At 39.0% G+C, this 27,965-nt stretch overlaps 2 protein-coding genes and 1 long non-coding RNA gene across 6 annotated transcripts; 2 read left to right on the top strand and 1 right to left on the bottom strand.

The window, feature by feature from the left end:
- Window positions 1-137: 137 nt before the first annotated feature.
- On the top strand, window positions 138-12,944 carry LOC116209314 (bifunctional TH2 protein, mitochondrial). 3 transcript variants are annotated; one of them, XM_031542917.1, is made up of 6 exons: window positions 138-259; window positions 9,959-10,067; window positions 10,343-10,633; window positions 10,775-11,189; window positions 11,332-11,598; window positions 12,178-12,944. In XM_031542917.1, the coding sequence occupies exons 1-6, from the start codon at window positions 228-230 to the stop codon at window positions 12,585-12,587; spliced, it is 1,524 nt and encodes a 507-aa protein (XP_031398777.1). In that variant the 5' UTR covers window positions 138-227; the 3' UTR covers window positions 12,588-12,944. The 3 variants fall into 3 exon arrangements, with proteins under 3 accessions (XP_031398777.1, XP_031398776.1, XP_031398778.1); XM_031542916.1 differs by lacking the exon at window positions 138-259 and adding an exon at window positions 9,117-9,595; XM_031542918.1 differs by lacking the exon at window positions 138-259 and adding an exon at window positions 9,808-9,825.
- Window positions 4,349-8,930, bottom strand: LOC116209317. 2 transcript variants are annotated; one of them, XM_031542923.1, is made up of 10 exons: window positions 6,846-8,930; window positions 6,696-6,755; window positions 6,472-6,519; window positions 6,161-6,293; window positions 5,984-6,060; window positions 5,471-5,569; window positions 5,317-5,387; window positions 5,147-5,237; window positions 4,797-4,940; window positions 4,349-4,715 (listed from the first exon to the last, which is right to left on the bottom strand). In XM_031542923.1, exons 1-9 carry the CDS (start codon window positions 7,071-7,073, stop codon window positions 4,830-4,832), a joined length of 918 nt encoding a protein of 305 aa, XP_031398783.1. In that variant the 5' UTR covers window positions 7,074-8,930; the 3' UTR covers window positions 4,349-4,715; window positions 4,797-4,829. The 2 variants fall into 2 exon arrangements, with proteins under 2 accessions (XP_031398783.1, XP_031398782.1); XM_031542922.1 differs by having other exon boundaries at window positions 4,349-4,940.
- A 791-nt stretch (window positions 12,945-13,735) lies between the features above and the next one.
- Window positions 13,736-14,645, top strand: LOC116207060. The gene is made up of 2 exons (XR_004156849.1): window positions 13,736-14,261; window positions 14,346-14,645. It is a non-coding gene; the product is annotated as an uncharacterized LOC116207060 (long non-coding RNA).
- The last annotated feature ends 13,320 nt before the right edge of the window (window positions 14,646-27,965 follow it).

Raw genomic sequence — 27,965 nt, 5'->3', positions numbered from 1 at the left:
ATATTATCTCGCTCTCGCCCTTTGCTTGCGCTGGGTGGGATGGTCCCGGGACAGGAGTACTCTTCTTCTTCTTCTTCTTCTTCTTCTTTCTTCTTCTTCTTCTTGTAGTTGTCCCGTCTATTTCTCTTAATGCGTACATCCATCCATCCATCCATCCATCCATCCATCCTAAGTAAGTCAATGTCAAGGTCAATGTCGTACAAGTGAAACCAGACCTTTCGGCAAGGATGATGAACTTCAACCACAACAAATTTGTAAGGTCAGTGAATTGCTATGCCTTTTTTTCTTCCTTTTATCCATACGAGAAGATCCAAAGATGAAAATTAATTTCGTTATTAATTTATTTTTCATGCTATGTGAGTATTTTCATTATCTTAAAGTACATCATGTTCTCTTTTACTTAATATTATTCTCCAAATTTCAAATCTCATTTCATACCTTTCTTTTATGAACAAAACTACTTACTTTAAACTTAACAATTAATCCATTTAAGGCATTCAAGACACACTTTATGAAATAAAAATAATAATATCATATATGATAATATGAATACATATAAATATATAGACGCAATTGAGTTATAAGCTAAAACTTGCATTTAAAAATTAAGAAGAAAACACTGACACATAAGAGGAATGAGTTCTATCATATGTTAACTTAAAATTTTAGATCAAACATGTGCCAAAAGATTTATCCCTCATTAAATATTTTTATATAAAAATATATAGAATAAACTTAATTGAATTGCAATAATAAATTGTAAATTTTTTTAATAAATATCTCAAATTCAAGTTTAGTATCAATAGAAAATTCAATAAAAAAATGATTAAATAACGATCATGACATTAATATATTCAAAAAAATTTCATAAATTTGAATGAGTCTCTATAAAAAGAACATATTTAAAGGTAATATAGAATTATAAATATAATTTTATTTTTTGTATTGTCTAGATACATAATTTGTAAAATCTTTGTATCTGTAAAAAGAAAAAAAATAGACTTACTATGATGTACTGCTCGTTTGTACTAAAAATTACCACCACATTATGTTTTGATCATTTTCAAATATTTAATTTTATATAATTAGATTAATTGAAGATAATAACGATAGTTTTTTACAATGAGGAGTTTATTCTTGAAAAACTCATGAATACTCCAGATCTATGGCCATAAGATATTATAATTATTTTAAAATAAACAGGTAGAAGAAATATGTGAAAACTATACATGTGGTCCTTTACGTTTAGATGCTTTTCTATTTTCATCATTTTTCTAATTTTTTATCGTTTAGATCATATGCCTTTGAATAATTTTCGATTTAAGTCCTTTTCCTTTTTCTTAATTTATTTTTGTCCAATGCTTTTGATTACTTTTCTATTTTCATCCTTTTACCACATTTTTTTATTAGAGAAGATTTTAACTTTGGTCCTCAACCTTTTAAAATTACTTTTTATCCTAATTCTTTTATTTTGTTCAATATTTCTTAATATTAGATTTTTTTGTTTCTTATACTTCTACCCCTCGAATTCTCATAAAATGGCTACACGGTATTTTTAAATTTTAAAAGATTATTATTTTAATTTAAAAAAATAAAACAAAATATATCAAAACAATAAAACGAAAATCGTGAACCTACTCGAGAGAATGAGCAGGGGCAAGCGTTTACGTCGCAGGTAATCTTGGCAGAGGTAGTGACAGTTTGAGTTGAGAGTATCCGTACTTAAATTTGCGAGTTAAGAAATGGAAAAATACATGAAAAATTAAGACGATTGTGGTTCAATAGACACGAATCACACCTATGAGGTCGATAGTGACACACTATGCAATGACATGATAAATCTTGATGCAAAGAATGATATTGAAAATTGTAATCATGGATGGAGGTATAGGTCTAAGGTGACCTTCCTTAGGGTGTTGGTGCCCGCCTTCGTCCCGTACCGTCTACTATTGTCTCTCTCCTTCTCAATTTACCATCCTCCCTTTCAAAGTATATTTCGATCGATTTTTTTGTTTTTGGATTTTAAATAATAAATTTTTTATAAATTTCAAAATGTTGTGTGTGCATTTTTATGGAAATTTAAGGGATAGAAGTATGAGAAACAAAATGTTTAATATTAAGAAAAATTGAACAAGAAAGAATTAGGATAAAAAAGAATAACTTAAAAAGTTGATGACCCAAAGCTAAAATCTTCTCTGAAAAAAATATGATAAAAAGGCAAAAATATAAAAGTAATCAAATGTATAAGAAGAAAACAAATCAAGAAAAATAAAAATGACTAAAATAGAAAAGCATTTAAAGATATATGATTTCAACGATAAAAAACTAAGAAAAATGACAAAAATAGAAAGACATCTAAACTTATAGGACTAAATATATAGTTTTTCATAATTTCTTGATATTACATCTATCTAACAAATTATTTAAGATAATTTTAGGACTCGCGGCAAGGCACGGACTATATTCCCTAGTTTGAATTAAATAACAAAATGCCCTTAAAGTGGTTAGGATCCGAAGACTTAAGGTATTATGTGATGTCATAAATATAATAATGACATGTACCATTTTCATAATCGTCACAGTTTCGACTTGAAATTTGGTACAATTGTGAATTGCGATGACGACAACCCAAAGAAAGGCTGCGCCCATCAGAATTCACGTCCCGACTTAGAAATTTCATATAACGATTTGAACACGATGATCTTAGAAGGTCTTGTATCTTACAAGAAAGCTCCCTGCCAATATGTCATCCACGGAACAATTATTCATAAAAAATTCCCAGTTGCGAACCAAGCAATAAATATTTAATTAAGCTGTGTATTATATATATATATATATATATATATATGAGATAAGGTATCTCAATCTCCCATTGTAAGGAGATACGGATTTTCACCTCTCTGTAAAAACAAACTACTCCATTCGGGTTTTCACCTCTCTGTAAGAACAAATTACTCCATTCTTCCAAAAAGTACTTTTTATGGACAAAATTGTTCAGACTAGTCACAAAACGGCCAATGTCTCTTGGCGAGCCTTTTCATGGTGCCGATATTGGGTCGCACCCTCATCATTGTCCCCATCTGTGAGAGCATAGCCATGCGTTCAAGTTTCCAAGTCTTGTCTCTCGGGGGCTTATGATGAGGTGCCTCAATTCTACATTAGAGAGGGACAAGAGTCTTGACCTTTACAAGATATCCATTTATCCCAAGAAGACCTTTTAAAAGCAAACCAACGCAGATCATATTCAAAGCAGACAATATATCTTAGCTAACCTCTCCATGGTACAGATTTTGGGTCGCATTCTCATCATTGGTACCGTCTGTGGAAAGATAGCCGTGAGCTCAACTTCCCAAGCCCTTGTCTCTCGAGGGCTATGATGAGGTATCATAATCCCACATTAGATAGAGACATGGGTCGTGACCTCTTTATAAAACTAAGATCTTTCTCTCGATAGGCGCTTTTCAGGGCAAAAGTTGTGCAAGTCAGGTCTAAAGCGGACAATATCTCATGACGAACCTTTCCTTTGGCGGATCTTCGGCCACATTCCCATCATATAAGATGCAAAGAGTCTCTTAGATTCATTAATATTGTTTTTAGTTGAAAACAGATCTATATAGAACTAGTTGAAAACTCGAAGTGCTCGAGAGGTAACAAAATCGATACCACAATAATTATGATTAAGAGAGTCCATTAGTGAATCGACTAGATTTAAATAGGAATTCGTTAACTTTTGGATATTTGAGTGCATACAAAGAAAATAATAATTAAACTAGTTTATTCTTTTATATATACACCTCTTTATATGATTTTTATCCCAATTAAATATTTATTATTAAGAAAACTAAAAATAAAAATTGAAAAATCTGCAAGTTTGACTGTAATAGTATTAGCGTAGGAGAAAATATTCAATGAGTATAGTGAAGCGTTGAAATTAGTACGGATCCATGTGCCGTCGTCCTTTATGTGATTCGACGCAGTAATGACGCAGCAATAGAAAAAGTCAACATCCAGGGACAATCAGCTTTTGAATATGACATATATATAAACATGAAAAAGTCAAAATATTCTTTTAAATACGAGGCATCGGAAAATCTTATCCGACTGATTCTTGAAACACACGCAATTTTATAGGCACCATGTTGTTGATCAATTGAGAAGCGAATGCCTCGGGAGGGGACAGAAGATCAATTTGGCGAGCATGACTAGAATATAAGACCCGATTTCCGCAAAGACAAAAATCATGATAAAGAATAACATTTTCTCGTATCAGGGTAGGAACCTGGGAGGGCTCATGCTCCTGGTATTAGATTAAGACTTAACCCCCACATGTGAAGATTCTTTACTTGTCTGAGCAGGGAATCTGATAGAATATTCAAGTTATGAAGTTGTCAGCAGAGTAAAGTATTACATGAGGGTCTATCCGATTGTAATTAAACAGCGGACAGCTACAATGAACCAACCCATGATATGATGCCGAAAGCTCGTACGTAACATGACACTAAACTACATTAAGGAAATGTTCAATGCTCAATGTCACTGAGATGCACTAAAAAATTCACGGAGAATCATGTAGCGGTCCACAGAATGTTAAATCTGCAGGGAAGATGATGTCTATCATACTGTTTGCTTGACAAGTTCAAGAATCCCGGGTTTTCTCAACATTGTTTGAGAAACAGCGGTATACTCCACATAGTCGGGTTGCCAGATGGACTCTCCTATACCGTTAAAGACACTATCGTAAATAATCACAAAGATTCTGTACAATCCGGTGACTTTCTACCGACGAGAATCAATACCTCAAGATCCTTTACACTCATCAGGGGAGAAGCTCACTTCCTCTCAGACTTGAGTTGCTGTCCGAGCAAAAGAAGACCGACAGATGTAAATCCAGATAATAAGGTAGATGAGTATCCAAGTGCAAGGAGGGCACCCCTTAAAGACTGCACAGAAGATAATTTCCGCCTTAGTGAATCCACTCTGATTATGCACAGCATGGAGGAGTGAAACAGAAATTCCCTTACACGTTATAATGCAGTAAGACCTTCTACGGCAATCCCATGATAAAATCCCTACCAATACTATGTATGTGACATAGGTCCACCAAGAAAAGAGAATCATACGAAGCATCGGAGAAACTGTTACAAACCTTTGCAAGTAGCAAGGCATTATCATTTGCATACTGCAAGGAGCTTTCTGGAATGTTTTGGATGCCCTGAGTAAGACCCCATGAAAGAGCCCTACATTCAAAATTTGGTAAATTAGGAAAAACTTATTGTTGTTATCTCGACCCTTGATGTAGTTGAAGTAAGGGCTTACCCGAATGCCAAACTGATTGCAGCTCCAATGTTGGCTTTATCTGAAGTAATTTCAACCTGGAGTTCTCCAAACTGCACTTTGACGTGTTCTCTTGATTCAGTAAATTCCTAACATTTGGCTCAGTCAAAATAGGAAAGGGTCCAAACAATCAAACCTTGAACATTCGAGCTTCGACGTTGGGTTTTTCAGTTGGTGTATCGGATACTGGGACTGAAGTCAAGCTCTTCCCTGCTGCAATCATCACCTTCGCAATCTAACATAAATTTTCAACAGTATCTCCACATTAGCTAAGCCATAATTTAATAGAGAAGTTTCTTAAGAGCTGTGAAAATCCAATTAAGTGTCCTTTCAAGGATTTGCATGCTTTTGTCTCAAATTGCTTCACGGTAATATTAATTCGACATTTTGAAATATTTGCGTACTCCCAAATTTCACAAATCAAGGAAAGCTCCGTTGATCAGACAGCACAGAACTCTAATACCATGAAAAATCAGGAAAACCTTAACAAAAAGCCTAATTTAAAAGGAGTCAGTAATTAAGTATATTGATGTGTCTTGCTGATTAAAAGGACTAAGAAAGCATATCGTGTAAAAGACAATATATCGCTTTCTACCATCCATTTGCAATAAAAAAGAAATCTGCATCACTTCTTAGTTGTACAAGATACCGTTGCGAGTTCACCTTCCCCGTACTGTCCCATGGACTGAAACTTCCTTCCAGCAGACACTAAACGCCTGCCAAATGCTAAACCATCATATACATAAACATAAGCCTCGTGGCAAAACCCCTGAGGATGTGCACATCATCTACGTAAGTATTACAAATGATTTTCTTTTCTCAGTACCTGATTTAGAGTTGTTTGTTAGAGAGCTCTCCAGTAGAGGGAGCTTGCCTGCTAGAGCTCGAGAAGTTGACGTATCTGCCTTCTCCCATGCTCTGGATAAGTTCAGCAGTATATTTCCCAGCTCCTCACCACACTAACAGCAAGAAGAGGAAAAAGGGGGGGGAAAAAAAGTTCCATTTATGCGATCATGTCACGGTAACGATTTGTCTTAAAGCAATTTGACAAATTTTGGTGCGATGAGACTTGAATACTGAGAACACAAATTCAGCTTTGGAACCAACTGAAACAAATGTGAGGCAAATGGCACTAACCTCGTCGATCACAGGTCCCTTCGAAAGATCAAAAGCAGCATCATTAAGCTACACCACATACAAAGAAAAGGATAAACATGGCCAGAAATCTCTCAATCCAACAAAATCGAATCAACCCGACAATCAGAAAATTGGACAAACAGGATAATAATCACTATTTGTGATTGTGATGAGAAAGCCGAAAAATATTCTAATTTAATTTACACATAAAAAATCAAACTCACATCTAACCGAATGTCGCGAGGCAACTGCGCAAAGTAGTCTGAAGGAAGATCAAAACTTTTCTGCAATTTCAAAGAAATGAAAGTTACCCACAATAGATCATGCATAAAAGAAGCAGCAATCATAGAAAAGTAGTGAAATTTCGAGCTTACAGCTAGTTCTTGAAGAAGGGTCTGGGAGTTGGGTTCAATGAATTTCGGAGAATCCGATTCCGTTACTGCAAATGGGACAGTGAGGGATTTAGACAAGTTGGGTTTCCTGCTACGAGGGACATGTTTAATCGAGACGACATTAGAGGCAAAATGGGGATATGGGTGGAAGAGAAGTGGGGAAGATGAAGAGAGATTGGCCAGGAGATGAGAGGAAAGAAGGGACGCCATTTTTGTTGCAGAAGGCAGAAGCTGAAGCTCTTTCTTTTCTTCTTCAGTCTTCAGTTTCAGCCAGTCGCCGCGATTTTTTTGAGGCTCAGGCAGTTTTGGAAGTTAGCTTCTGATGTCGTTATAACCACAACGTTTGTCGACAACAAATTTCTCTTCCAATTGTTGTGGAAGCGTTGGATCAGAAATTGTTCGGTTCGTTATTCAGTCCGAGACCGTCGATAGATTGGATAAAGCTTTGTCGATGATCATAGTTAGTATTTCGACATCACGAAGACGTTGATGGCACAAAGGTGTTTATCTCAAGCAATACTGCATTCATGAGGGTGCAGATACCGTAAACTCATTCCGTGAAAACACTCTAATGACTCGATCGACGCTCCGATTATAACGCATATTAGTAATTCTGAGTCGCACAATCGCCTCTCCCATTTCTTCAAGGAGCTCACTGGACATCGATGGGGACACCGGGAACTTTAGTTTGCGTGTGATCTTCATCCTCGACTGGTTGAAACAATGTCATTGCATGAGTAACATCTTTGATCCTCCAGCTTTTCATCTTAGGTGTGATGCATCAAATAAAGTACACCTCTTAGCAACTTCCCAGTCGATATATACCGGGAGATGCCCTCTCCAACCACCTACCGAAAAATTTGCACGAGCTCTTAACTTTTCACTGATTCTCAGAAGTCTGGTAATTGGGACATGGTAAGAGACACCATCTGGAATGCATCTTTCATACGAAACCTTTAATCAGTGAATTAAACGTCCAAACATCAGGTTGAAGTCCCTTTTCACTAGAAGAACAAAAGAGCTCTTCCACATATTGGAGTTTCCCGGCACTCTCCGAGCCATCAATCAGAACTGCTTCGGATATTTTTTCCCGTAGGATCAATGCTTCAGCAATCTTTTCAACTTTGCAGTACCCCCGAATCAATAGGTCGTAGGTGGCAACATCAAGTGACAAACCCCTCCCAGCCATCAACTCATACGATCTATTAGCATCAACCATGCAGTTTGGAGTAGCCACCCGATGATGACTTGTACACAAAGACATTAGGCTCCATCTCCTTATGGCTCATGACTCCTAGTCGAGTACAACTTTCCACTTCGTGAACCATTCCCTAGTTACAGAGCGCATCCACCGGAACATTTTCCGGTCTGTTTCAAATGCAGATGATAGTTTCTCAGCCTCTTTGCATCGATAAAAACCGCACATACAATGCATACTGGAATTCTCACCGACATTTTCATGTTGAGTGCCGGCGTAAACCATTTTACCAAGGCGTTGTAGGTGGAGGAATCGGGGTGAATTCCATGTTCGATCATTGGCAGCCTCTAATACTTCACCAATTATCTTCACAGCTTCAGAAATTTTATTCTCAGAAGAATGCAGCCCTCACATATAGGATGTTCATTGTGTGATAGGGTAAGGTCGAAACCCGAGTTCGATTATCTCCCGCATCACAGGACACCCCTTTTCAAATGGCACAGTCAAGTAATCAGTATATTCCAACTATGTAGACCAAATTCAACTCCCGAGATCGATTCCTCTCGACCGGACCCGCAGCCACCACCAATTGATTGGACAACTGAGGGTAAACGGAGCCCCCCAATCAATCATCCCATTGAAGCCAGGCAGAATCATAGAAATAGAACCTCATTGCAGGTTTCCAGCCACTTGAATTCGGAAATGGGGCTTGGGTTTCAGGTAAAAGCTAGCGATGGAAGCCTGCAGATTCCGGCATGAGAAGTGGATCCTCACCGTAACGGAGCAGAGGAGCATCCGCAGCCCGCACCAATGGCGGAGAGAAGACGACGATCAAGAAGAGCTCCGCCGTTCCTTTCGCCTCTGGCAGTCGGAGGAATTCCGAATTCGGCCTTCCGTCAAAAATAAATAATAAATTATTATTATTTTTTAAAAAATTTTAATTTCATGAATGAATGAAATGAGTAAAAATGTTTCTAAGCCGTAAAAGGGCCCATAAAGCGCAATACAGAAAGGGAAAGGAAAACAATTTCCTTACCCCCGCCCTCTCCCCCCCCCCCCCCCCCCCCCCCCACCACCGCGACGACGCCTTCCCTCCTCTTTTTGACCGCCGCAGCCGCCGCCGCCGCCGCCGCCCTCACCCCTCGCCCTCTTTGATGCTCTCACTCCTCTTCTCCTCCGCCCCAGTCAAACGCACTCTCTCAGTCCCCTGCCTTCTCTCCCTCCACCAGCTAGCCACATCCGGCTCCCTCCGATCCGGCCGATTCAGCTCAGCCGCCCTCGGCCACCCTCCGGCCCTGCGATCTCAGCTGCGATCATCGATGGCGGTCCCCAGGCCAGATTCCCTGTCGAGCCTGGCGGCGCTCGACAGCGAAGTCGGCCTCGCTAAGAAGCTGTGGATCAAGTGCCGCAGGGAGTCGGTCTTCGCCATGTACACTCCGTTCGCGGTCTGCTTGGCTTCGGGGAACCTCAAGCTCGAAACCTTCAGGCATTATATCGCTCAGGATGTTTACTTCCTCAAAGCCTTTGCTCAAGCGTGAGTGTTCATACTCTTTCACTTGCTCAATCAATCCGATTGATCGGCTTACCTTTAGGTTATGCGTACTCAGCTGATTCTATGGAATGTTAGATTGGATAGCTTATTCATCTCTCGTGAACTATGTAAATTCATGTCATTCTCTTGTTTTCTCATTCAATGTCGTGTTTTGGATCTCTTGTCGGTAATCCTTGCTGCTCCTGATTGTTAGCTGCTGTCTTGTTTGAATGGTAAGCTTGGATTTTTTGAATTGAATTCAGATTATCATGGAGTTCCCTCTATTGTATATACACCATGAGGATGATTCTGCCGAAAGTAGTGATTTGGGCAACGATTGATGCATGATTTGCCTTTGTTTATCAGGTATGAGCTAGCGGAAGTGTGTGCAGATGATGACGATGAAAAAGCTGTCATATTGCAGCTCAGAAAAGATGTTTTAGAGGAGCTTAAAATGCATGATTCATTCGCAGAGGTAATCCCAATCATCGTGTTTAGCGTATCCAGATATACACTTTAGATTCCAAGGGAGTGTGCATGATCGAGTAGAAGATAGTGTTTAATTGGTACTAATAGTCCTCACTTGATTATATATGAGTGCTCTCTCCATCATGCTAGAGCCTTATTAACGAAATTGTGGATGATCTGGGTTCTGTTTCTATGACTTATATATATATATATACATATGACATATTCCGTTCCACGATAATTTCAATTCCTTTTCGTGTTCTATCTTCACGAGTCATGCAGGAGTGGGGTTCAGGCGATACCACAGAGAGTACTCCCAACCCTGCAACTGTTAGATATACTGATTTTTTGCTGGCAACAGCCTCTGGCAAGGTTGAAGGACTAAAAGCTCCAGGAAAACTTGCAACCCCCTTTGAAAAAACTAAAGTGGCAGCTTATACACTTGGTGCCATGACACCTTGCATGAGATTGTACGCCTTTCTCGGTAAGGAGTTCCAGACGTTTCTAGATCCTAATGAGGAGAGTCACCCTTACAAGAAGTGGATTGAGACTTATTCATCTGAAAGTTTCCAGGTTGGTCATGCTCTTAAGCTATGAATTCCCTTTTCAAGTTTGGCTGAAGTTTGGGACATAGTTGATTAGGAGCCGGTGTAAGATATAATACTGGAAAGGCTTTTACTCCTAGAACTCAATGCTTTTATTCTTTGCATTTAGGCATCGGCTGTGCACACTGAAGACTTGCTGGATAAACTAAGTGTCTCTTTGACAGGAGAAGAGCTTGACATCATTGAAAAGCTCTACCATCAAGCCATGAAACTCGAAATAGAGTTCTTTAATGCTCAACCACTTGCCCAGCCGACTGCTGTCCCTCTCATTAAAGAGCCTGCCTTTGCAGAAGATCGACTGATGTTGTTCTCTGACTTTGATCTGACCTGCACTGTTCTTGATTCATCAGCCATTTTGGCGGAGATAGCCATTGTGACTGCTCCGAAATCAGATCAGCCTCTGTCAGAGAGCCATATTACTAGGATGTCCTCATCTGATCTGAGGAAGACATGGGAGATTCTCTCCAAACAGTACACAGAGGAACATGAACAATGCATGGAAAGCATTATGGCTTCCGTAAAAGGTAATGAATTGCAATTTAATTTTCTCAATTTGTTTTGTCAATGTCATTCCGTTCCTTCAGAATTCGACTAGTATATGATTTTGCTTGGGACAGACATGGCTCATCAATCATCTTGATGGTTTCATTTTCTTCTGGCTTGCAGCTGAGCAATTTAGTTACGAAGTTCTTGTGGAAGCACTTCAACAGCTAGCAGAATTTGAGAAAAGAGCAAATGATCGAGTAATTGAATCTGAGGTTCTTAAGGGTCTAAATCTTGAAGACATAAAACGAGCTGGAGAACGGCTGATTCTTCAAGATGGCTGCACTGCTTTTTTCCAGAAGCTCATTAAGAGTGAAAATGTAGATGTCAATGTCCACGTACTTTCATACTGCTGGTGTGGGGACCTGATTAGATCAGCACTTCTGTCAGGTACATCTCGATTTCACCATGCCAGTTTTGACCATGCTCAGTGGCTCCTTCTCACGTCCTTTTAGACATTATGGCTACATCTTTCGCAGAGTGCCTGCAATGCACCTGGAGCATTCCAGTAAAAGATAAAATTAAACCTTCCTCCTTTGCTAATTTATGACATGGTAGGAAATAGCATGAGATTATTTACAAGGTTGAAAATAATTGAAGATAAACAAAAGCTTAAGTTTTAGGTGGTGACCGCCAGTAAAATATGCATAGATGCACATGAGGCGGGCAGCATTGGGGTAGAATCTGGCAAGTATGTTACGCTTGCAGGATGGAGAGCACCAGAGGGATACTTTGGGAATTATCAGAAATGCTATCCAGTATTTTTTTCTTTTGTTGAAACCTTCTTTTCTTTCCTGGGAAAACATTCATTGGTTGGACATTTGATTGCAGATCATCAGACTGCTTGCTGGCGTGTCATGTATATTCATTGAATTTGCATTAAGACTTACGAAGTATATACTATGAGATGAAACATTTTATACTTAGGTTTGTATATGCTGTTCTAATATTCTTCTGTTTTTGGAGCAGGAGACTTGAGTGTTCTGAATATACACGCAAACGAGTTGGCTTTTGATGACTCTATATCAACGGGTGAGATTGTTAAGAACATGGAATCTCCAATTGACAAGGTCCAAGCTTTCCGGGACATTTTAAGGAACCATGAGGACAAAAAGAATGTAACTGTTTATATTGGTGACTCGGTCGGCGACTTGCTGTGCCTGCTCGAGGCTGACATTGGCATTGTGATCGGCAACAGTTCAAGCCTGCGGAGAATCGGGGACCACTTTGGAGTCTCTTTCGTCCCACTCTTCTCAGGGTTGGTCAAGAAGCAGAAAGAATACGATGAAGGAAGCCCTTCCAAGTGGAACTCACGGTCGGGTACCCTCTATAGCGTGTCTAGTTGGGCTGAAATATATGCCTTCGTTTTGGGATGGTAAATGATTCTTTTTTGGCCCCCATCACTTTTTTCTCTCGATTTCTATTTAGATCAAAATGGTAGAATAGTTGTGTTCTATATATAGCAGAACAAAGAACGATACGGGATGGTGGCATTTTTTTTATCAGGGGCCACGAATCTGCCGCTCTTGTCCTTCTCTCTACTTCGCTTTGGGTTTGTCTCCATACATGCGAGTCCCTGGCGAAGTAGAAGAGAACATTCAGATAGGAATATTCATTCTTATAAGAAGTGATGATAAATGTGCAACATTATATGTGGCTCTGGCTCTGTATGTTCCGGAATTTTTGCGGGTTGTAATTGACTGGGCAAGAGAAAGAAGCAGCTGTTTATTACTTCATCCTGTGTGTGTGCTTGTGTACATCCTTTGAAACATTTCATTCGCGGGATAGTTACGGTTATATGGACACACTTTTGTCACCAGTTGAATCATGGATCACGAGAACGATGCCTCGAAGGAACAGCTGAACATGAATGCAATTTCAGTTCCTCTGTCATTCCACTGCATCAGATATGGACTGTTGCCCGAGGTCCTATATCCTGGGGAGTTTGGCATCGGCCATTTAATGCTTGAGCTCTGCACCTAAGTGGGTCATATGTGCATTCACCGGATCTTCGTATCTGCATATATTATTCATGACTTAAGCCCATATTGAGATCTGATGTGCCGAATAGTCATATATACCTATGGCCTGAACGAGCAAGTCCCAACAAGTTATCCGGGCCGAGTTAGGACTTGGACTTTTAATTCTTACATGTTTTCATATGGATTGGCCTTTCGGATAAGTAAGCTTATTAGTCTGGACCACGACCAAATGACTTCGCCCGACTCAGCTCCTACGGATGGAATTTATTTTTTTTGGGTATGTATTACATGATATTCGAAAATTCAATGGGTCTCAACTAACCTAAGGTTGGGCCAAGTGGCTTACTAATGGATAAAGCTTTTCCACTCGTGAATTTTTTCCATTCACAATACCCAAATTGACGAGAAGAGGCCTTTGCGTTTGTTCTGCTCTGTCCACCCACATTATTTAGGTTTGGGGGGCAATTCTGTCAATCAGCTGTCACGGTTTTAGGTGCAAGACAGAAGATTTCACTGGGCAGCATATATACCGTCATGCCCTAAACAAAGCACTTCTTCAACGGCGGGAGACCGCACGTACGCCGCCGCCTCTCTGTTTCCGGAAATAAAATCTGATCCCATATCACATCAGATATATGGCTGGCTGGCTGGCCGGCTAGGCTCCTCCTCCTCCTCCTCCTTATATATAAGAAGCTGCCAAGCCCCCTCCTCTTCCATCACATCCCCATACCAAACCCTCCCAGCTTCCTCTTCATCATCATATACACCAGTTCATTCCTCGTGGTTACGACAATTTCGTTCCTGCGGCGACATCGATTATGTCTGTCTTGCTTTGATATAACGATCCCCCGCCCGACTTAGCGAGCGTGCTTGGTTTTTCCCTGGTTCGGTGGGACGAGTGGCGACGAGTCTCATAGGTTTCCAGAACTTATGAATTCGCCTATCGTTCTCGTTCCTTCATACACCGACCAGGGCGGCGGGCCTCGGGCTCGCTGTATCAAAGCAAGATGAGGCATCATCGATCGAGCGCGCATGACGTCTTTCGGGTGGCAATGAGAAGGTTTTCAGAAGGTTATATCAGATATCGTGATTTTATTATTTCATTCTCTTACTTGTTATGCTTACTTGACCTTTTGCCGCATTATGTTGCATTAGCTAGGTAAAGAGAAAACCTTGCAGGTTGATCGAGCTGCAGCCGGAGGAAACAGAAGGATGGATCCGATCCGAGACCGGCAACCATCATTTGTTTATTCCCGAATGGGGCTTTGCTGTACTGTTTCTCCGGTTGAGATAATCAACCAGAGTTTCTTGTATCTTTAGGGCAAACCCTTGTTAGGGTTTTTGTTATGCTTAACTAATTGGAATTGAGTTAATTGACTTAGTCACGTACTATAATGTACTATCTCCAGCTGTGTTCCGGCCGGTTTTCATCTTCGGAATTTTGTTATACCTCAATCTCAGATCTAAGTCGACTATACTCCAGTGATGATAATATATGCGGTCTACATCATGCGATATGCGCTTTTATCACGTCTCATTGCATGATATGAATGATTACTAGGATTTAGTACATTGAAATGATACCATGGGGTAATTTCTCGTTGAGTTACAAACAAGTAAGCATTCTTTGTTAACCAGTATCGTGGTCCTTCCAAATCCTCTTCCTCTAAACCGATCCATCCATCCGTATTGGAAAATACGAACTATACAAGAAGAAACTTGTCAAACAACACCCCGTAAACGCTAACTATCCTGCAGAGTCGGATTCTCTCGACCCTTTCTGAACATTCAAAACAAGGGACTCGTGATAAATGTATGTGTATATGTTAGGATCTTCTAGTATCGGTGGAACCTGTCACATAGAGTCTGCGCATTGCACGGCACACGAAGATCCAAGGAAGTATCACTTGATCAGTACCTCATCACCAGGCCCGAATTTAATGAGGCTCAACTTGTAATGACAGTAAATAGCAGCCCACGATATAGGAGTGCAAAGTTTGGCCCAAACAATCTCATGATTATTTCACAAGGGAAAAAGTACGGATCGCATGGCACAATTTCATCCATTAGCGAGCCAACCAATTTAAACTTGGATTAGTGGGAATTCATTGGATTTTCAAATATCATATGGTGTACACCGAGAAAAAGTATTATAATAGTTTTATCTATTAGTGAACCGACCGATTTGAACCTAGATTAGTGGGATTGCATTGAATTTTCCAATATAAGATCATTGAAAAAAAAAAAGGTACGAACCACAGGTTGGTCAAGTTTGATGGAATATCTAAATTACCTAGGAAAGATTTTGATGTGATTATGATGATTTTATCTTTCCTTGTTATCTTCATTTTAGAATATTCTATTTCATCTTTTGTCTTTGGGGTTTCCTTCTCTGTAAACCGTAGGAGATGTATTTAGGTCACGGTTTGTATACTGCTAAGGCTTGAGAGAATAATACAGAAAGTTCTTCTTCTGTCAATTGTTCTTGCTCCCAGCATCGACATATTGTCGATTTAATATGGTATCAGAGATTTGAAAGGAAGAGATAAAGGAGAGAAGTCATGGCGGACAAGAAACCAGTTGACGTGACTTCGCCCTATTTCGTGAGTCACTCGGATAATCCAGGCGTAGCACTCGTGCCTGTAGTTCTCGATGGACACAACTACCAGACCTGGTCTAAGGCCATGGTTAGAGCACTCGAAGCAAAGAATAAAACCGGATTTATTGATGGATCGTTGAAGCAACCAGAACTGACGAATCCAGTATATCGATTGTGGAAGATCAATAACTCGATGATATGTTCATGGATTTTTAACTCACTCGATAAGAGTTTGCAGGGGGCAGTCGTTCATGCCAGTGATGCCAAGATGATGTGGGACGAAATCAAGCAACAGTTTGCACGAGGTAATGCTCCACGAGTCCAACAGATCAAGACGAGCATATGCAATCTGAAGCAATCAGGACAACCAGTGATTGATTACTACTCGAAGCTGAAGTCGCTCTGGGACGAATTGGAGGGATATCTTGAGACGGCAGAGTGTTCGTGTGGTGGATGTACTTGTGGAGCAGTAGACCAGATGGCAAGGAACAAAGAAGTCGAGAAGCTGCATCAGTTCCTGATGGGTCTAGACACCGAAATCTTCGCAACTGTACGATCACAGATTCTGAATATGGACCCATTGCCTTCATTGAACAGAGCTTTTGCACAAGTGGCCGATGAAGAATTACGTTGGTCGATGAGTCAGGGAGGACACAACGAACAACATGAGTCATCAGCATTTTATGCAGGAGACGCAATGCAAGGGAGAGGCTCCAGATTTTAGTGCGACTATTGTGGGAAAACTGGTCATCAAAGATCAGATTGTTGGAAGCTTCATGGGTATCCTGCAGATCGAGATTTCAAAGGAAAAGGAAGAAATGGTCCAAGGCAGGGAAACTGGTCAAAGCAGCAACAATATTGGCAGAAAGCGGATGGTAACAGAGGGCACAAAGCCCACTTTGCTCCAGCCGAGACATTGGAGGGGCAACTTTCAGGAAAGTCAACCAGCAATCAAGCTGGTCACGCCCTGGTGCATCAAGCTACAGCCGAAAAAAATGTAACCATCACAGGCATTTCTGAGGATCAGCTGAATCAGCTGGTCACGATATTCAGAGGTCGTACAACAACATCGGAGCAAATATCTGGTAATGTTGTTTTACCCAACTGCTTGACAGATTGGGTATTAGATACCGGTGCATCAATGCATATGACAGGAAGTGTCAATTTGCTTTCGGACGTGAAGGACCTGACGCATACAATCTCGATCGGTATTCCGGATGGGAAATCCGTATTTGCTACTAAGAGTGGCAATATTTGTTTCAATGGTTTCGTCTTGAAGAATGTGTTATTTATTCCCGGGCTTAATTGCAACTTGATATCGGTCGGGAAACTAACGGTGGATCATGATTGCATGTTAATGTTTTGTTCTCAATCTTGTGAATTGCAGGACCGAGCCACGGGGAGAGTGATTGGATCGGGTGAGCTATGGAGGGGGGTCTATTGGCTCAGGCAAGAACAGTCTTCATCAGCTCATATGGTCGTAAACAAGAGTGATCATATTCTATGGCATAAGCGCTTGGGTCACCCGTCTAGTAAAGTCCTGCACTCTTTTCCTAGTGTTGAAATAAAAGCAGACAATAAATTTGTTTGTGATGCTTGTGCACGTGCAAAAATTTCACGTACTCCTTTTCGTGAGAGTTTGAATAGTGCCAAAACATGTTTTGACTTAATACATGGAGATGTTTGGGGTCCCTATCGCGTAACCTCCTTGTCGGGTGCTCGGTACTTTCTCACTTTGGTTGATGATCATAGTCGTTGTGTATGGGTTTATTTGATGGTTGACAAAGCTGAAACGAATAAGCGGGTGGTCGGTTTCTACAATATGATAAAGAACCAATTTGGGAAATCGATTAAGGTTTTTCGATCAGATAATGGACGGGAATTCACTTCTAAAGCCATGTGTGATTTTTATCATATGAACGGGATAATTCATCAAACGTCTTGTGTAGATACGCCACAGCAAAATGGGCGTGTAGAACGAAAACATCGCCATTTGCTTGAAATGGCACGTTCTTTGCGTTTTGATGCACATCTACCAATTAAATTGTGGGGTGAATGCATGCTTACAGCGGCGTATTTGATCAATTATACACCTACACCTGTGTTATCGGGAAAGGCTCCAGTTGAAGTTATATTTCAAAGGCCATTAAGACTTAATCACCTTAAGGTTTTTGGTTGTCTGTGTTATGCTTCCAAGAGACCTAGGCCTACTGATAAATTTGAAAGTCGAGCACGGCGTTGCGTTTTTTGTGGGTTATCCATATGGTCAAAAAGGATGGAAGTTGTATGATCTTGAGACCGAAGAAATTTTTATTTCACGTGATGTGGTTTTCCATGAAGAGGTATTCCCGTTTAGCAAAGAGCAAAATGCTCCAGCTAAGTCGGCCTTAGGCCATGGAGGTCAGGTGAACTGGGGAGATCAGATAGGAGATTATGAGTTAGATTTGTCCAGTGAAGAGAATCGGAATGGGTCGGCGTCCAGCCCATCAGACAATCAAGGACCATCTGCCAGCAGCTTAGGCCCAAGCCCATTAGCTTCAGGGGGAGACACAGATACATCTCCACCTGACTCGACTGGGTTGCAGGATACACCGAACCCGAGTCTACCAACGACTTCTCTGCCAGAATCAAGGGAAACTCAACAATCTTTGCCACCGACCTCTGATAACTCGAGATACTTGGAATCACAGGAAGGAATTCGATCATCGTCAAGGGAGAAACGCAATCGTCGACCACCGGCCTGGCAGAAGGACTATGATTGCCGTATTGCGACGACAAACCCCCCTCTATCTGCAGCTCTCGCCGATTCCAGTATCTCCTCAGGTTCGTCCCTTGCCCTAGAACAATATCTTGATTATTCCAGATTATCGAATGAATATCGATGTTATCTGTCGGTCATTGATCAAGACTCTGAGCCCCGTAGTTATTCTGAAGCCGTCCGTCATTATCACTGGCGTGAAGCTATGAATGCTGAACTGTCTGCACTTGAGCGGAATGGAACTTGGGTAGTCACTGATCTACCACCTGGAAAGCAAGCAATCGGATGCAAATGGGTATACAAAGTCAAGCGGAAAGCTGATGGATCGATCGAGCGATACAAAGCTCGGTTAGTCGCGAAGGGCTATACACAAATTGAAGGACTGGATTTTGATGAAACCTTTGCTCCAGTAGCGAAGTTGGTGAGTGTTCGCGTGCTCCTTACTGTTGCTCTTTATAAAAATTGGGAATTATTTCAACTGGATGTAAATAACGCATTTCTACATGGAGATCTTGAGGAAGAAGTGTATATGAAATTACCTCAAGGACTTACATCTGCCGGTTCTAACAGAGTATGTCGCCTCCAGAAATCGTTGTATGGATTGCGACAAGCCTCTCGTAATTGGTTTGCGAAGTTATCTGTTGCATTGAAGTCTTATGGTTTTACCCAATCTTCTGCTGATTACTCATTGTTCACTTTCAACAAGGCTGGGATTATATTAGTCGTCCTTGTTTATGTTGACGACTTGATCTTAACTGGGAATGATCTTGCTCATTGCGCAAAGTTCAAGAAGTATTTGGATGACTGTTTTAGCATCAAGGATTTGGGAAAACTCAGATACTTCCTTGGGATTGAAGTGGCTAGACAACCCGACTGCTTATTTCTTTGTCAAAGGAAATACACCCTCGATATTTTACAGGAAACCGGGATGCTTGGAGCTCGACCAGCAACCTTTCCAATGGAGCAGCATTTACGGCTTAACTCAGAATCGGGGGACGACTTGCCGGATGCGTCACGGTACCGTCGTCTTGTAGGACGACTGATTTACCTCACTATCACACGACCCGAGCTAAGTTACCCGGTTCATATTCTTTCCCAATTCATGCAAAGACCGAAACAAGAACATTGGGAAGCAGCTCTTCGGATTCTCCGTTATCTAAAACAAAGTCCAGGGAATGGCATCTTACTTAGGAGGCCATCTTCCTTGTCCATTACTGCATATTGTGATTCTGACTGGGCGGCTTGCCCAATGACAAGAAGATCTATTACAGGTTACTTTATCATGCTTGGCGGTTGTCCTGTTTCATGGAAAACCAAGAAACAAAGCACTGTGGCTCGTTCTTCTGCAGAGGCGGAATATCGTTCCATGGCATCAACTACTGCAGAGCTGTTGTGGCTACGATCTTTACTTGCTTCAATTGATGTGCCCATTGCATCAGCTATGACACTGTACTGCGACAACATGCCTGCACTGCATATAGCTGCGAATCCAGTTTTTCATGAGCGAACTAAACACATAGAGATCGACTGTCACTTTGTCAGGGAACATGTTCAAGCAAAGTCAATTATTACACGTCATGTTCCTTCAAAGTTTCAACTTGCAGACATTTTCACGAAGGCCCTCGGTCGTGACCAATTCCAGTTTTTCCTTGGCAAGTTGGGCATTACTAGCATCCATGCTCCAACTTGAGGGGGAGTGATGGAATATCTAAATTACCTAGGAAAGATTTTGATGTGATTATGATGATTTTATCTTTCCTTGTTATCTTCATTTTAGAATATTCTATTTCATCTTTTGTCTTTGGGGTTTCCTTCTCTGTAAACCGTAGGAGATGTATTTAGGTCACGGTTTGTATACTGCTAAGGCTTGAGAGAATAATACAGAAAGTTCTTCTTCTGTCAATTGTTCTTGCTCCCAGCATCGACATATTGTCGATTTAATAAAGTTAATGATAATTGGACCATTGGCATCATGAATACTAGACACCTACATTATTATTTTCTCTTTTTTGGTGAAAGGACACCTCATTATTGGCATCATGAAATTTAAAGCTTAGTCATCGCATAGTTTTGTTATCATCCATAGAGGAGACGTATTGGGTCATGTTATAATTCAGCATCATATGTCTATCAACCTAACTATTAGCTACATGAGTACTAGAACGCTAGTAAAGAAAATAAATTATAAAATAAATGGACATAGGAATTCTTTTTAATGCATGATGATCAAATTCAATAGTGAACATCGCCGTATTAAACCCAAAATCTTTACACTGTACAAGAGAAATCGATCACGCAACTTGCGTGATCATCGGTATATTTAATATGATTACTTTACCTTACCTAAAAGTTTAGAACAATTCCAAACCAATTAACAATATGCATGGAAGGTCTTTGGAATTCCGAGAAAATGTCCAAACCATGATAAAGTTTCCTTTGCCTACTTGTACGAGAATGATATGGTTTCTTACTTTTCAGGCCCATACTTAACATTATAATATCGATGCTAGTTATAAAAAAAACAATGATAAAATCGGCATTATTTGTTGTTTTGCATTACATGGATTGTTCAAGAAAGTTATATTCCATGACGTATGGAATACGTTATACCTCCGAAGACTACCACCCTTTCTATATTCTTATTTTCTCGATTCTCTCGTTCTAACAAAGTCTGTCTTTTTTTCTATTATCATTTTTAATAGTATAAGAAAGAATATTGCTAAAATTCCTATCGTTTCTTTGGATACCGATATCTTAGTCACCTGCTACCATCAGATCGACTAAATGATGATTTATCTGCTATGATCACATCAAATGATCTTGGAAAAAATAAATTAATAATTCTGAAATTGAGGATACAAAACTTAGTTGGATTGGCACTTGGAATCAAAACCTAAATTACAAAAAGATCCGCACTATAAACTATAAAGAAATCAGAAAAGAAAATTCCAATAAATCTGAACCATCCAATGAGTAAATTATTGACTACTAATTAATTAATTATTTTTTTCTCCGATGAGCCCATTGTCTTCCCGCAAGTGCATATAATATATATAACTATTAAAAAGTTGTGGTAAGTGATTAAGCAAATCTTCTGGGTGTATCTGACTGCTTTGCACCAATAATTTCATGGTTCTATGCCCAAAAGTTGTACACTTTTGCTACTTTCATAACAGGAAACTGATTTTTGTCTGGGTATGGCAGCAACTGGGTTCCACCTTTATTCGTAAAAAATTCTTCAATGATTATATCTTGTTATGTGACACGACGTAATTAGAATTTGTGAAAAACGGGTAAATGGGCATGTGACTACATCCGAGTAATGAACTATGAACTTAACAAAGACAGTACAATTTTATTAATTTTTTCTCACTATATTATCGTTAAAATGGACCACCGAAGATTTTTCTTATTCTTCGATGATTTAAAATGTGCTGAAACTATTACCGAAAAAAATCTGTTGAAACTCTCCAAATTTTCTTAAACCAGTGATCTATTACTTAATATAAAAGTTTGTGAACTAATCCCCATCGGTGGACAATTATTATAGTTTGCCCTGTTTTCTTATCTAGGATCATACAAGATAATGATTTTGGGTCCGTCAAATGGAGGAAGCGAGTTGGGAATATTTTCCAATTGCACCACCCATTTTTTCCGTTAAAAAAATACTTTCCTTTTTTTAAAATGACATCTTTTTTTTTAATGTTTTTGGATCTGCCCGATTCGATAAAGAGGATGTAGAGTAATGGTACACGTCATTGCACGTCAACCAAGATGTTACATATTGATTTCCATGAGGGGACTATTCGTAGGGGTGTGCACGGGTACCGAGTATACCTGGAACCGGTTGAAACATATCCGTTATGGTAGGTTCCGGGTAACTCATATTGAAAATAGGGTAGGTTCCGGTATTAAAATCAGGAACCGGTGAAAATCGGTTTCAGTTCCTGCCTATAGGGTACCCGAAACCGGTTATTTATTAAAAAAATAGAGTAAAGAGTAAAGCGATTGTTACTTTTAATGAATCAGAACAGAGACACTTTATTGTGTGAGATCGTATTATAAATGTTTAATTTTGTCGATAGAATAATGAGACATATTATTTTTTTGTTGTTGTTGATTAATTTAAATCTTTATTGATATTCTATTTGGTGTGTGAGATCATATTATGGATGTTTAATTTTGTCGATAGATTAATGAGACATTATTTTTTTGTTGTTGTTGATTAATCTAAATCTTTGTTGATATTCTATTTGGTGTGATTACTGATTATGGATGTGATATTTTTTATTTTATTTTGCTAGAGAAAAAAAATTTACAGGTTCTAACAGGGTACTCGGAACCTGTGATATAATACAGGTTCTGGGTAGGTTTCAGTTCCAGAATTCAACAGGGTAAGGTCCAGTTCCAAAATCTTAGAACATGTCCCTTACAGGGTAGGGTCTGAGTATCGTGAAAAATACATGATACTCGAAACCGATCACCCCTAATTATTTGTATCTCTTGATTAGTTATTAGGATTTATCTTTCGTTATGTTAGGGAGGTGGGCCCCCTATAACAATAAAGAAAACAAAAAGATCCCCATTCAAACAAGGTAGTTCGTAATGTGATCTGCCCGTCGATCTAAATGACTCGATCTTTATGATCGGATCAGTTATTCCGAGAAAAGAATATTTTGTTTTTCCAATTTTTGCTAAAATAATCCGAACATTTTCTTAATTTTCACTTTTCTTTTTGAAAAATTTCATTTTTATTCATGTTTGATTCGAACAAGGTAGCACTCAACCTAGGACTTCAACCTTAATGCCTCGACCTTTATGGCCAGACCAATTATTTTGAGAAAAAAAATGTTATTTTATTTTCCCAAGTTTTACTGGAATATACAAATTTGGATATATGCGATATATATTTTTAATTATAGTTTTATACTGTAAATTAATTACATATAAAAGAGGGGATTTAAAATTAAAATACTTAATATTCAAATGCTAAATTCCAGGTTTTTTATAAACACTATACCAACAGTCATATAGTTTATATTTCCTAATTCAAATGTAAAATGTAGTAAATGACTTTATGAATGATTCTAAATTTAAATTAAATAATCATAAAATTTCTTACAATTTACTAAAAATAAAATATAAAAAAAATAAAAATAGACAAATTGGTGGTTGAATCGGTTGACTCATGATCTACTGAAGATTTCGGATTGACATGTGGGCCGGATTTTAAAATATGACTTTTATCGCTATCTAATTATTGAAATAAGAAAAAGAGAGGAGAGGAAAAGATGAAATAAGGTTCAAAAGAAGTATGATCATATGCAAGTTAACTATTCACTAACTAAATTTACCATTTTTGTGTTCTCACTTCTTTTATCAAATTTTTGTTAGTTAATAATTTTGACATCGTACCTTGAAAATATATTTACAATATTGATTTCTTATTTTCAAATCAAATCTTTTTTAGGACAAATCAAATCTTCTTTAGTTATACTTCCCAGTTGGTATATAATATTTCCCTACGTATAGGTGCTCATCATTAACATTTCATAAGTAACCCAATTAATGAAATACATTGTAATAATTCGATCAGATAAAATTCAATAACAGAAAGATGATGTATTGTCATAGTAAAAGTGTAACAAATTATTGGTTAATAATATTATATAAATAACTTTATTCATATATTTTAAACTGATTCGAGTAGTATGTAACTAAACTTAAATTAGGATTATGGCCAATTATTTATTGTTATCCCGCTGTGAAGCGCGAGTTTCTTTTCCTAATATGAGTTAATTAAATAGCATCTGAATTGAAACTTGATGAGATAGTATATATTAAGAAAATGGGATAAATTATTCATGCTACATTAGCAATGTAACATAACTGATTGATACGTATGACTCCGTGGTATGAATCGAATATTGATTTTCACGAAATGATCAATCGGCTCATGATAATATATACATCAAAGAATCCTGGCTAATTATTCTTAAAAGATTGAAAGTTTTTGTGTAACTTGTAACATCTACCACGAAATTAAATAATAGGAATCAAAATCTAAAATTTCAAGATATCAAGACAGCACGTATACTATCACTGGACTGAATCCAATTAATTTCGCAAATTCTGCATCCTTTGCTTGATAGGAGATCTCAGCTTTACAAATGCCCTCCTTTACTGAATGGCGGACTAGAGTTGGACCCATTAATTCTCACTTTTTTATCCCCTTCTCTGCATTTATTGAATTTTCAATTTCCTAATAATAATATATTAATATGCTTTTGATTCAGTTTTGCTGTATTGGGCCCACAAGTACATGGTTCCTTTTAGATTCCCACAATTACATGGATTTCTTTTGCATTTGCTATATTATTTTACTAATTAACGAACAAGATACATATACAGACATGTGAGGTAGGACCTAACGTGTACGTAGTTAGGCTTAATTAACTTTTCCTCCATCTTCCTCTCGTTTTATCCGTCTAAAGACATGACAAAGAAGGTCATCTCCTTGAGCTGTTGCCACTTATATAACCAAGGATATATTCTTTTTTTGATTGATGTGGGATTAGTGCCAATTGACCTCTCGACATCTTAAAATTTCATCCATTGAGCCCATAAGTGGTTGGGCCGATGTTCACCTCAAAAACTCAAACCTTTGAGATTAAATGGACCTAATCACTTGTGGAATCAATGTAGAATTAACATGATATCAAAACTAGGCCACATGCTTGTGTGAACTCACATCACACCAAGTCTAGTCTAGGATGCAACTAAAAGTGCAGCTCATGCTAATCCCTCTCGCCAAAGAAGTCAGACTAAAATGCCTACCCTTAGTCAATTGTTGAGGATAGGTTCTAAGGTATACAACACGTTTATGTATGTAAAAAAGGGATCACGTGTTGCCACGTGATGAAAAGTGTAAAGGAGTCAAAACTAATTGTTTCATATCGGACAAAGAGGAGAAAATAATGAGATTTATGGGGTTTGAGTTCCACTACCTAACAGCTCGAAGGTTTGGATTGAAAATAAAATCAAACTCATATACGCCTACTAAAAAGTTAATATGAGTTCACTGGCAACGATTCATATGAGCTCATATCACGCGAGCCAAGTATTGGGAGTAACCAAAATGCGTCTAATGTAGACAAGTCTGACCGTGGAACTCGTGTCCAATTTTTACCCGAGCACATGAGAGGAAAAGCCCTCCTTGTTGCTATATGTATTCATTAAGTCCAAATGTGGAAGAGAGAGTCTGTCTCCCAGTCAATTATCTCCCCTCTCGCTCACTTACGGCCTAGAAGTGGAAACTCGGCTCTTAGTTAGTTCTTGAGAGCAGGTGTTCAAATCTACATGACACATGTAGGAAAGATTAAAAAATGTCGAAGTCACGTGTTGTCATGTGAATGTTAGTTTTGAGAGTTAGAATCTGGCATTGGAAATCAACCAGAAAACTATATGTTCATAAAATGATTTGATTCACTATCCTTACAGCTGAACTTTGGAAATTGATATGAATCCAACCACTCGTACGCCAAGTTGAGTAATTACAGACTTCACATAATGCATGTTTCTCCCATGTAGATGATTCTGTTCATGCTGAATACAAGACTATTCCATCATATATCTTGAATTAGGCTAACAGAGTTTATCATTCCACTGAATTCGTTAACTGCATCAAGACGATATCAGGATCCTACGAGTTGTATTTACGGCTAGACAAGCTTTGGATACCTGAGCAGACGAAAGAGCAAGCATAAATGTATGAGTGTGCTAGCACTTACTCGTTTAAACTGCCTGAGGCCTACGGATACGGAAGAGGTAGTTAGATGGGCCGCTTCAATTTATAAGGCTGGAACAGTCGGTCGATCGGTCGATACCGTCCGCATCACGCCCCGACCCGTCCTAGAGTGACATAGGTGATAGGTCATAATTCCACTACCCTCTCTAAGAAGTGATCATATATAAATCCATACAACAGCAAACAAACTCCATCATTATCGATCATCTCTCTTTCTCTGTCTCTCTCATATACTTCATCCTGAAGGAATTAGCAGAAAGAACCTACCTTCACTTTCTTAGTTTGACACTGTTTGTGGTCAACAGGACAAAGGATGAAGAACAAAGGAAGAAGCCATCACCACCACCACCACCATCACCATCACCATCATCATCATCAGCATGAAGAAGGCAAGTCCTCACCAAACCTGAGAAGGCCTGTCTTGTTCATCATCAGTGGAGGAGGAGGAGGACGACGAGTCCCCTTTGAGCCCTGGCAAGTCTGAGGAATTCAACTGGCCTCTATCCTTCTATAGGCAAGTCTGATGCTTGGCTTTGATCAGTTTCATCAGTTATTATGTTCCCACACCCACACCCACACCCACCGACCACATCTCTTCCCTGTACTTGTTATCATATCAGATTCTTCTTTTTCCCTGCTGCCAAACAAGAACAAGAACAAGAACAATAACCCAGGAAACACAAAATTGTATTGAACATCAAACCCACAGCCCCACATGATGTTTTGCTTGAAATGAATCCTCATGTTGTCTTCTTCTTTCTTCATTCTTCGTTCTTGTTGTTCAAACATTTGTAGTTCAGAGTTTAGTTTGTTTCTGTAAAATCAAAATTAATGCGAATTCTACTTTTCATTTCCACCATTGTTTTTGCTCTCTTATATACATATACATATAGATATACAAATATGTGTATATATATTCATTGTTGGCAATATATAATTAATTAGGCAGCGGCATGGAGAATTAGGTGGTCGTACGGATGCTTGTTAGGTAGAGGTGAATTGAGAATATGTGACTGACTGAGTTTGTGGAAAATGGCAATGGCATAAAGCTTCTTCAGTTGACCAATTCAATAGTCCCCCCTATTCATATGTATAGGTGGAATGGCATTTCCAGCTAGCATGGATACCATAGATATTTAGGTGATACACTTTCGGCTTTCCGGCGCCTCGGTTTTTCCAGAAATTATCTTCTCCCGATTGCAAACTATGCCTGCAGCCGAATGTCAAACCTTATAGGTCGAAGTTAATTCATAAGATCTCCATCACCCCGTTATTACAGGTCATACGTCTTGTCTAGTGCACATTATCGGGTTACTAATTTGAGGTTTTCCCATTCTTGATTGACTTTGTTTGAGGAATCCGAAAGCACAAGACTAGTGTTTCCATATGGATGTGCTACGCCGAATACATTCTCTAATTTAAGATAAATTCGAGTTTACAGATCTTATTTCCACCTGGGTTTTATTCTTATCATATCTGCTAATTAAGGCAAATGATCTAATACTGTCGAATATGCTTCCCCTGGAATATGCTAAAATCCGAGCTGGTTATTATTCGCCCCCATTTACAGTTGCTTAATATTACAAGCTCCGTGATCGATTGTCTCTTATT

This window comes from Punica granatum, chromosome 5, assembly GCF_007655135.1.
Source record: "Punica granatum isolate Tunisia-2019 chromosome 5, ASM765513v2, whole genome shotgun sequence".
NCBI classification, from domain to species: domain Eukaryota; kingdom Viridiplantae; phylum Streptophyta; class Magnoliopsida; order Myrtales; family Lythraceae; genus Punica; species Punica granatum.
This window is presented reverse-complemented; position numbering and strand designations above follow the sequence as displayed.

Bases quoted from the DNA above. Each gene is read 5' to 3' on its own strand.
- LOC116209314 (XM_031542916.1), top strand. From the start codon at position 9,216: ATGCTCTCACTCCTCTTCTCCTCCGCCCCAGTCAAACGCACTCTCTCA. The intron at 10,068-10,342 runs GTAATCCCAATC...CGAGTCATGCAG, and splicing joins TGCATGATTCATTCGCAGAG to GAGTGGGGTTCAGGCGATAC. The intron at 11,599-12,177 runs GTACATCTCGAT...TTTTTGGAGCAG, and splicing joins TAGATCAGCACTTCTGTCAG to GAGACTTGAGTGTTCTGAAT.
- LOC116209317 (XM_031542922.1), bottom strand. From the start codon at position 7,073: ATGGCGTCCCTTCTTTCCTCTCATCTCCTGGCCAATCTCTCTTCATCT. The intron at 5,570-5,983 runs GTATCTTGTACA...AATTTATGTTAG, and splicing joins GGGAAGGTGAACTCGCAACG to ATTGCGAAGGTGATGATTGC. The intron at 5,238-5,316 runs GTAAGCCCTTAC...TTTTGAATGTAG, and splicing joins GCAATCAGTTTGGCATTCGG to GGCTCTTTCATGGGGTCTTA.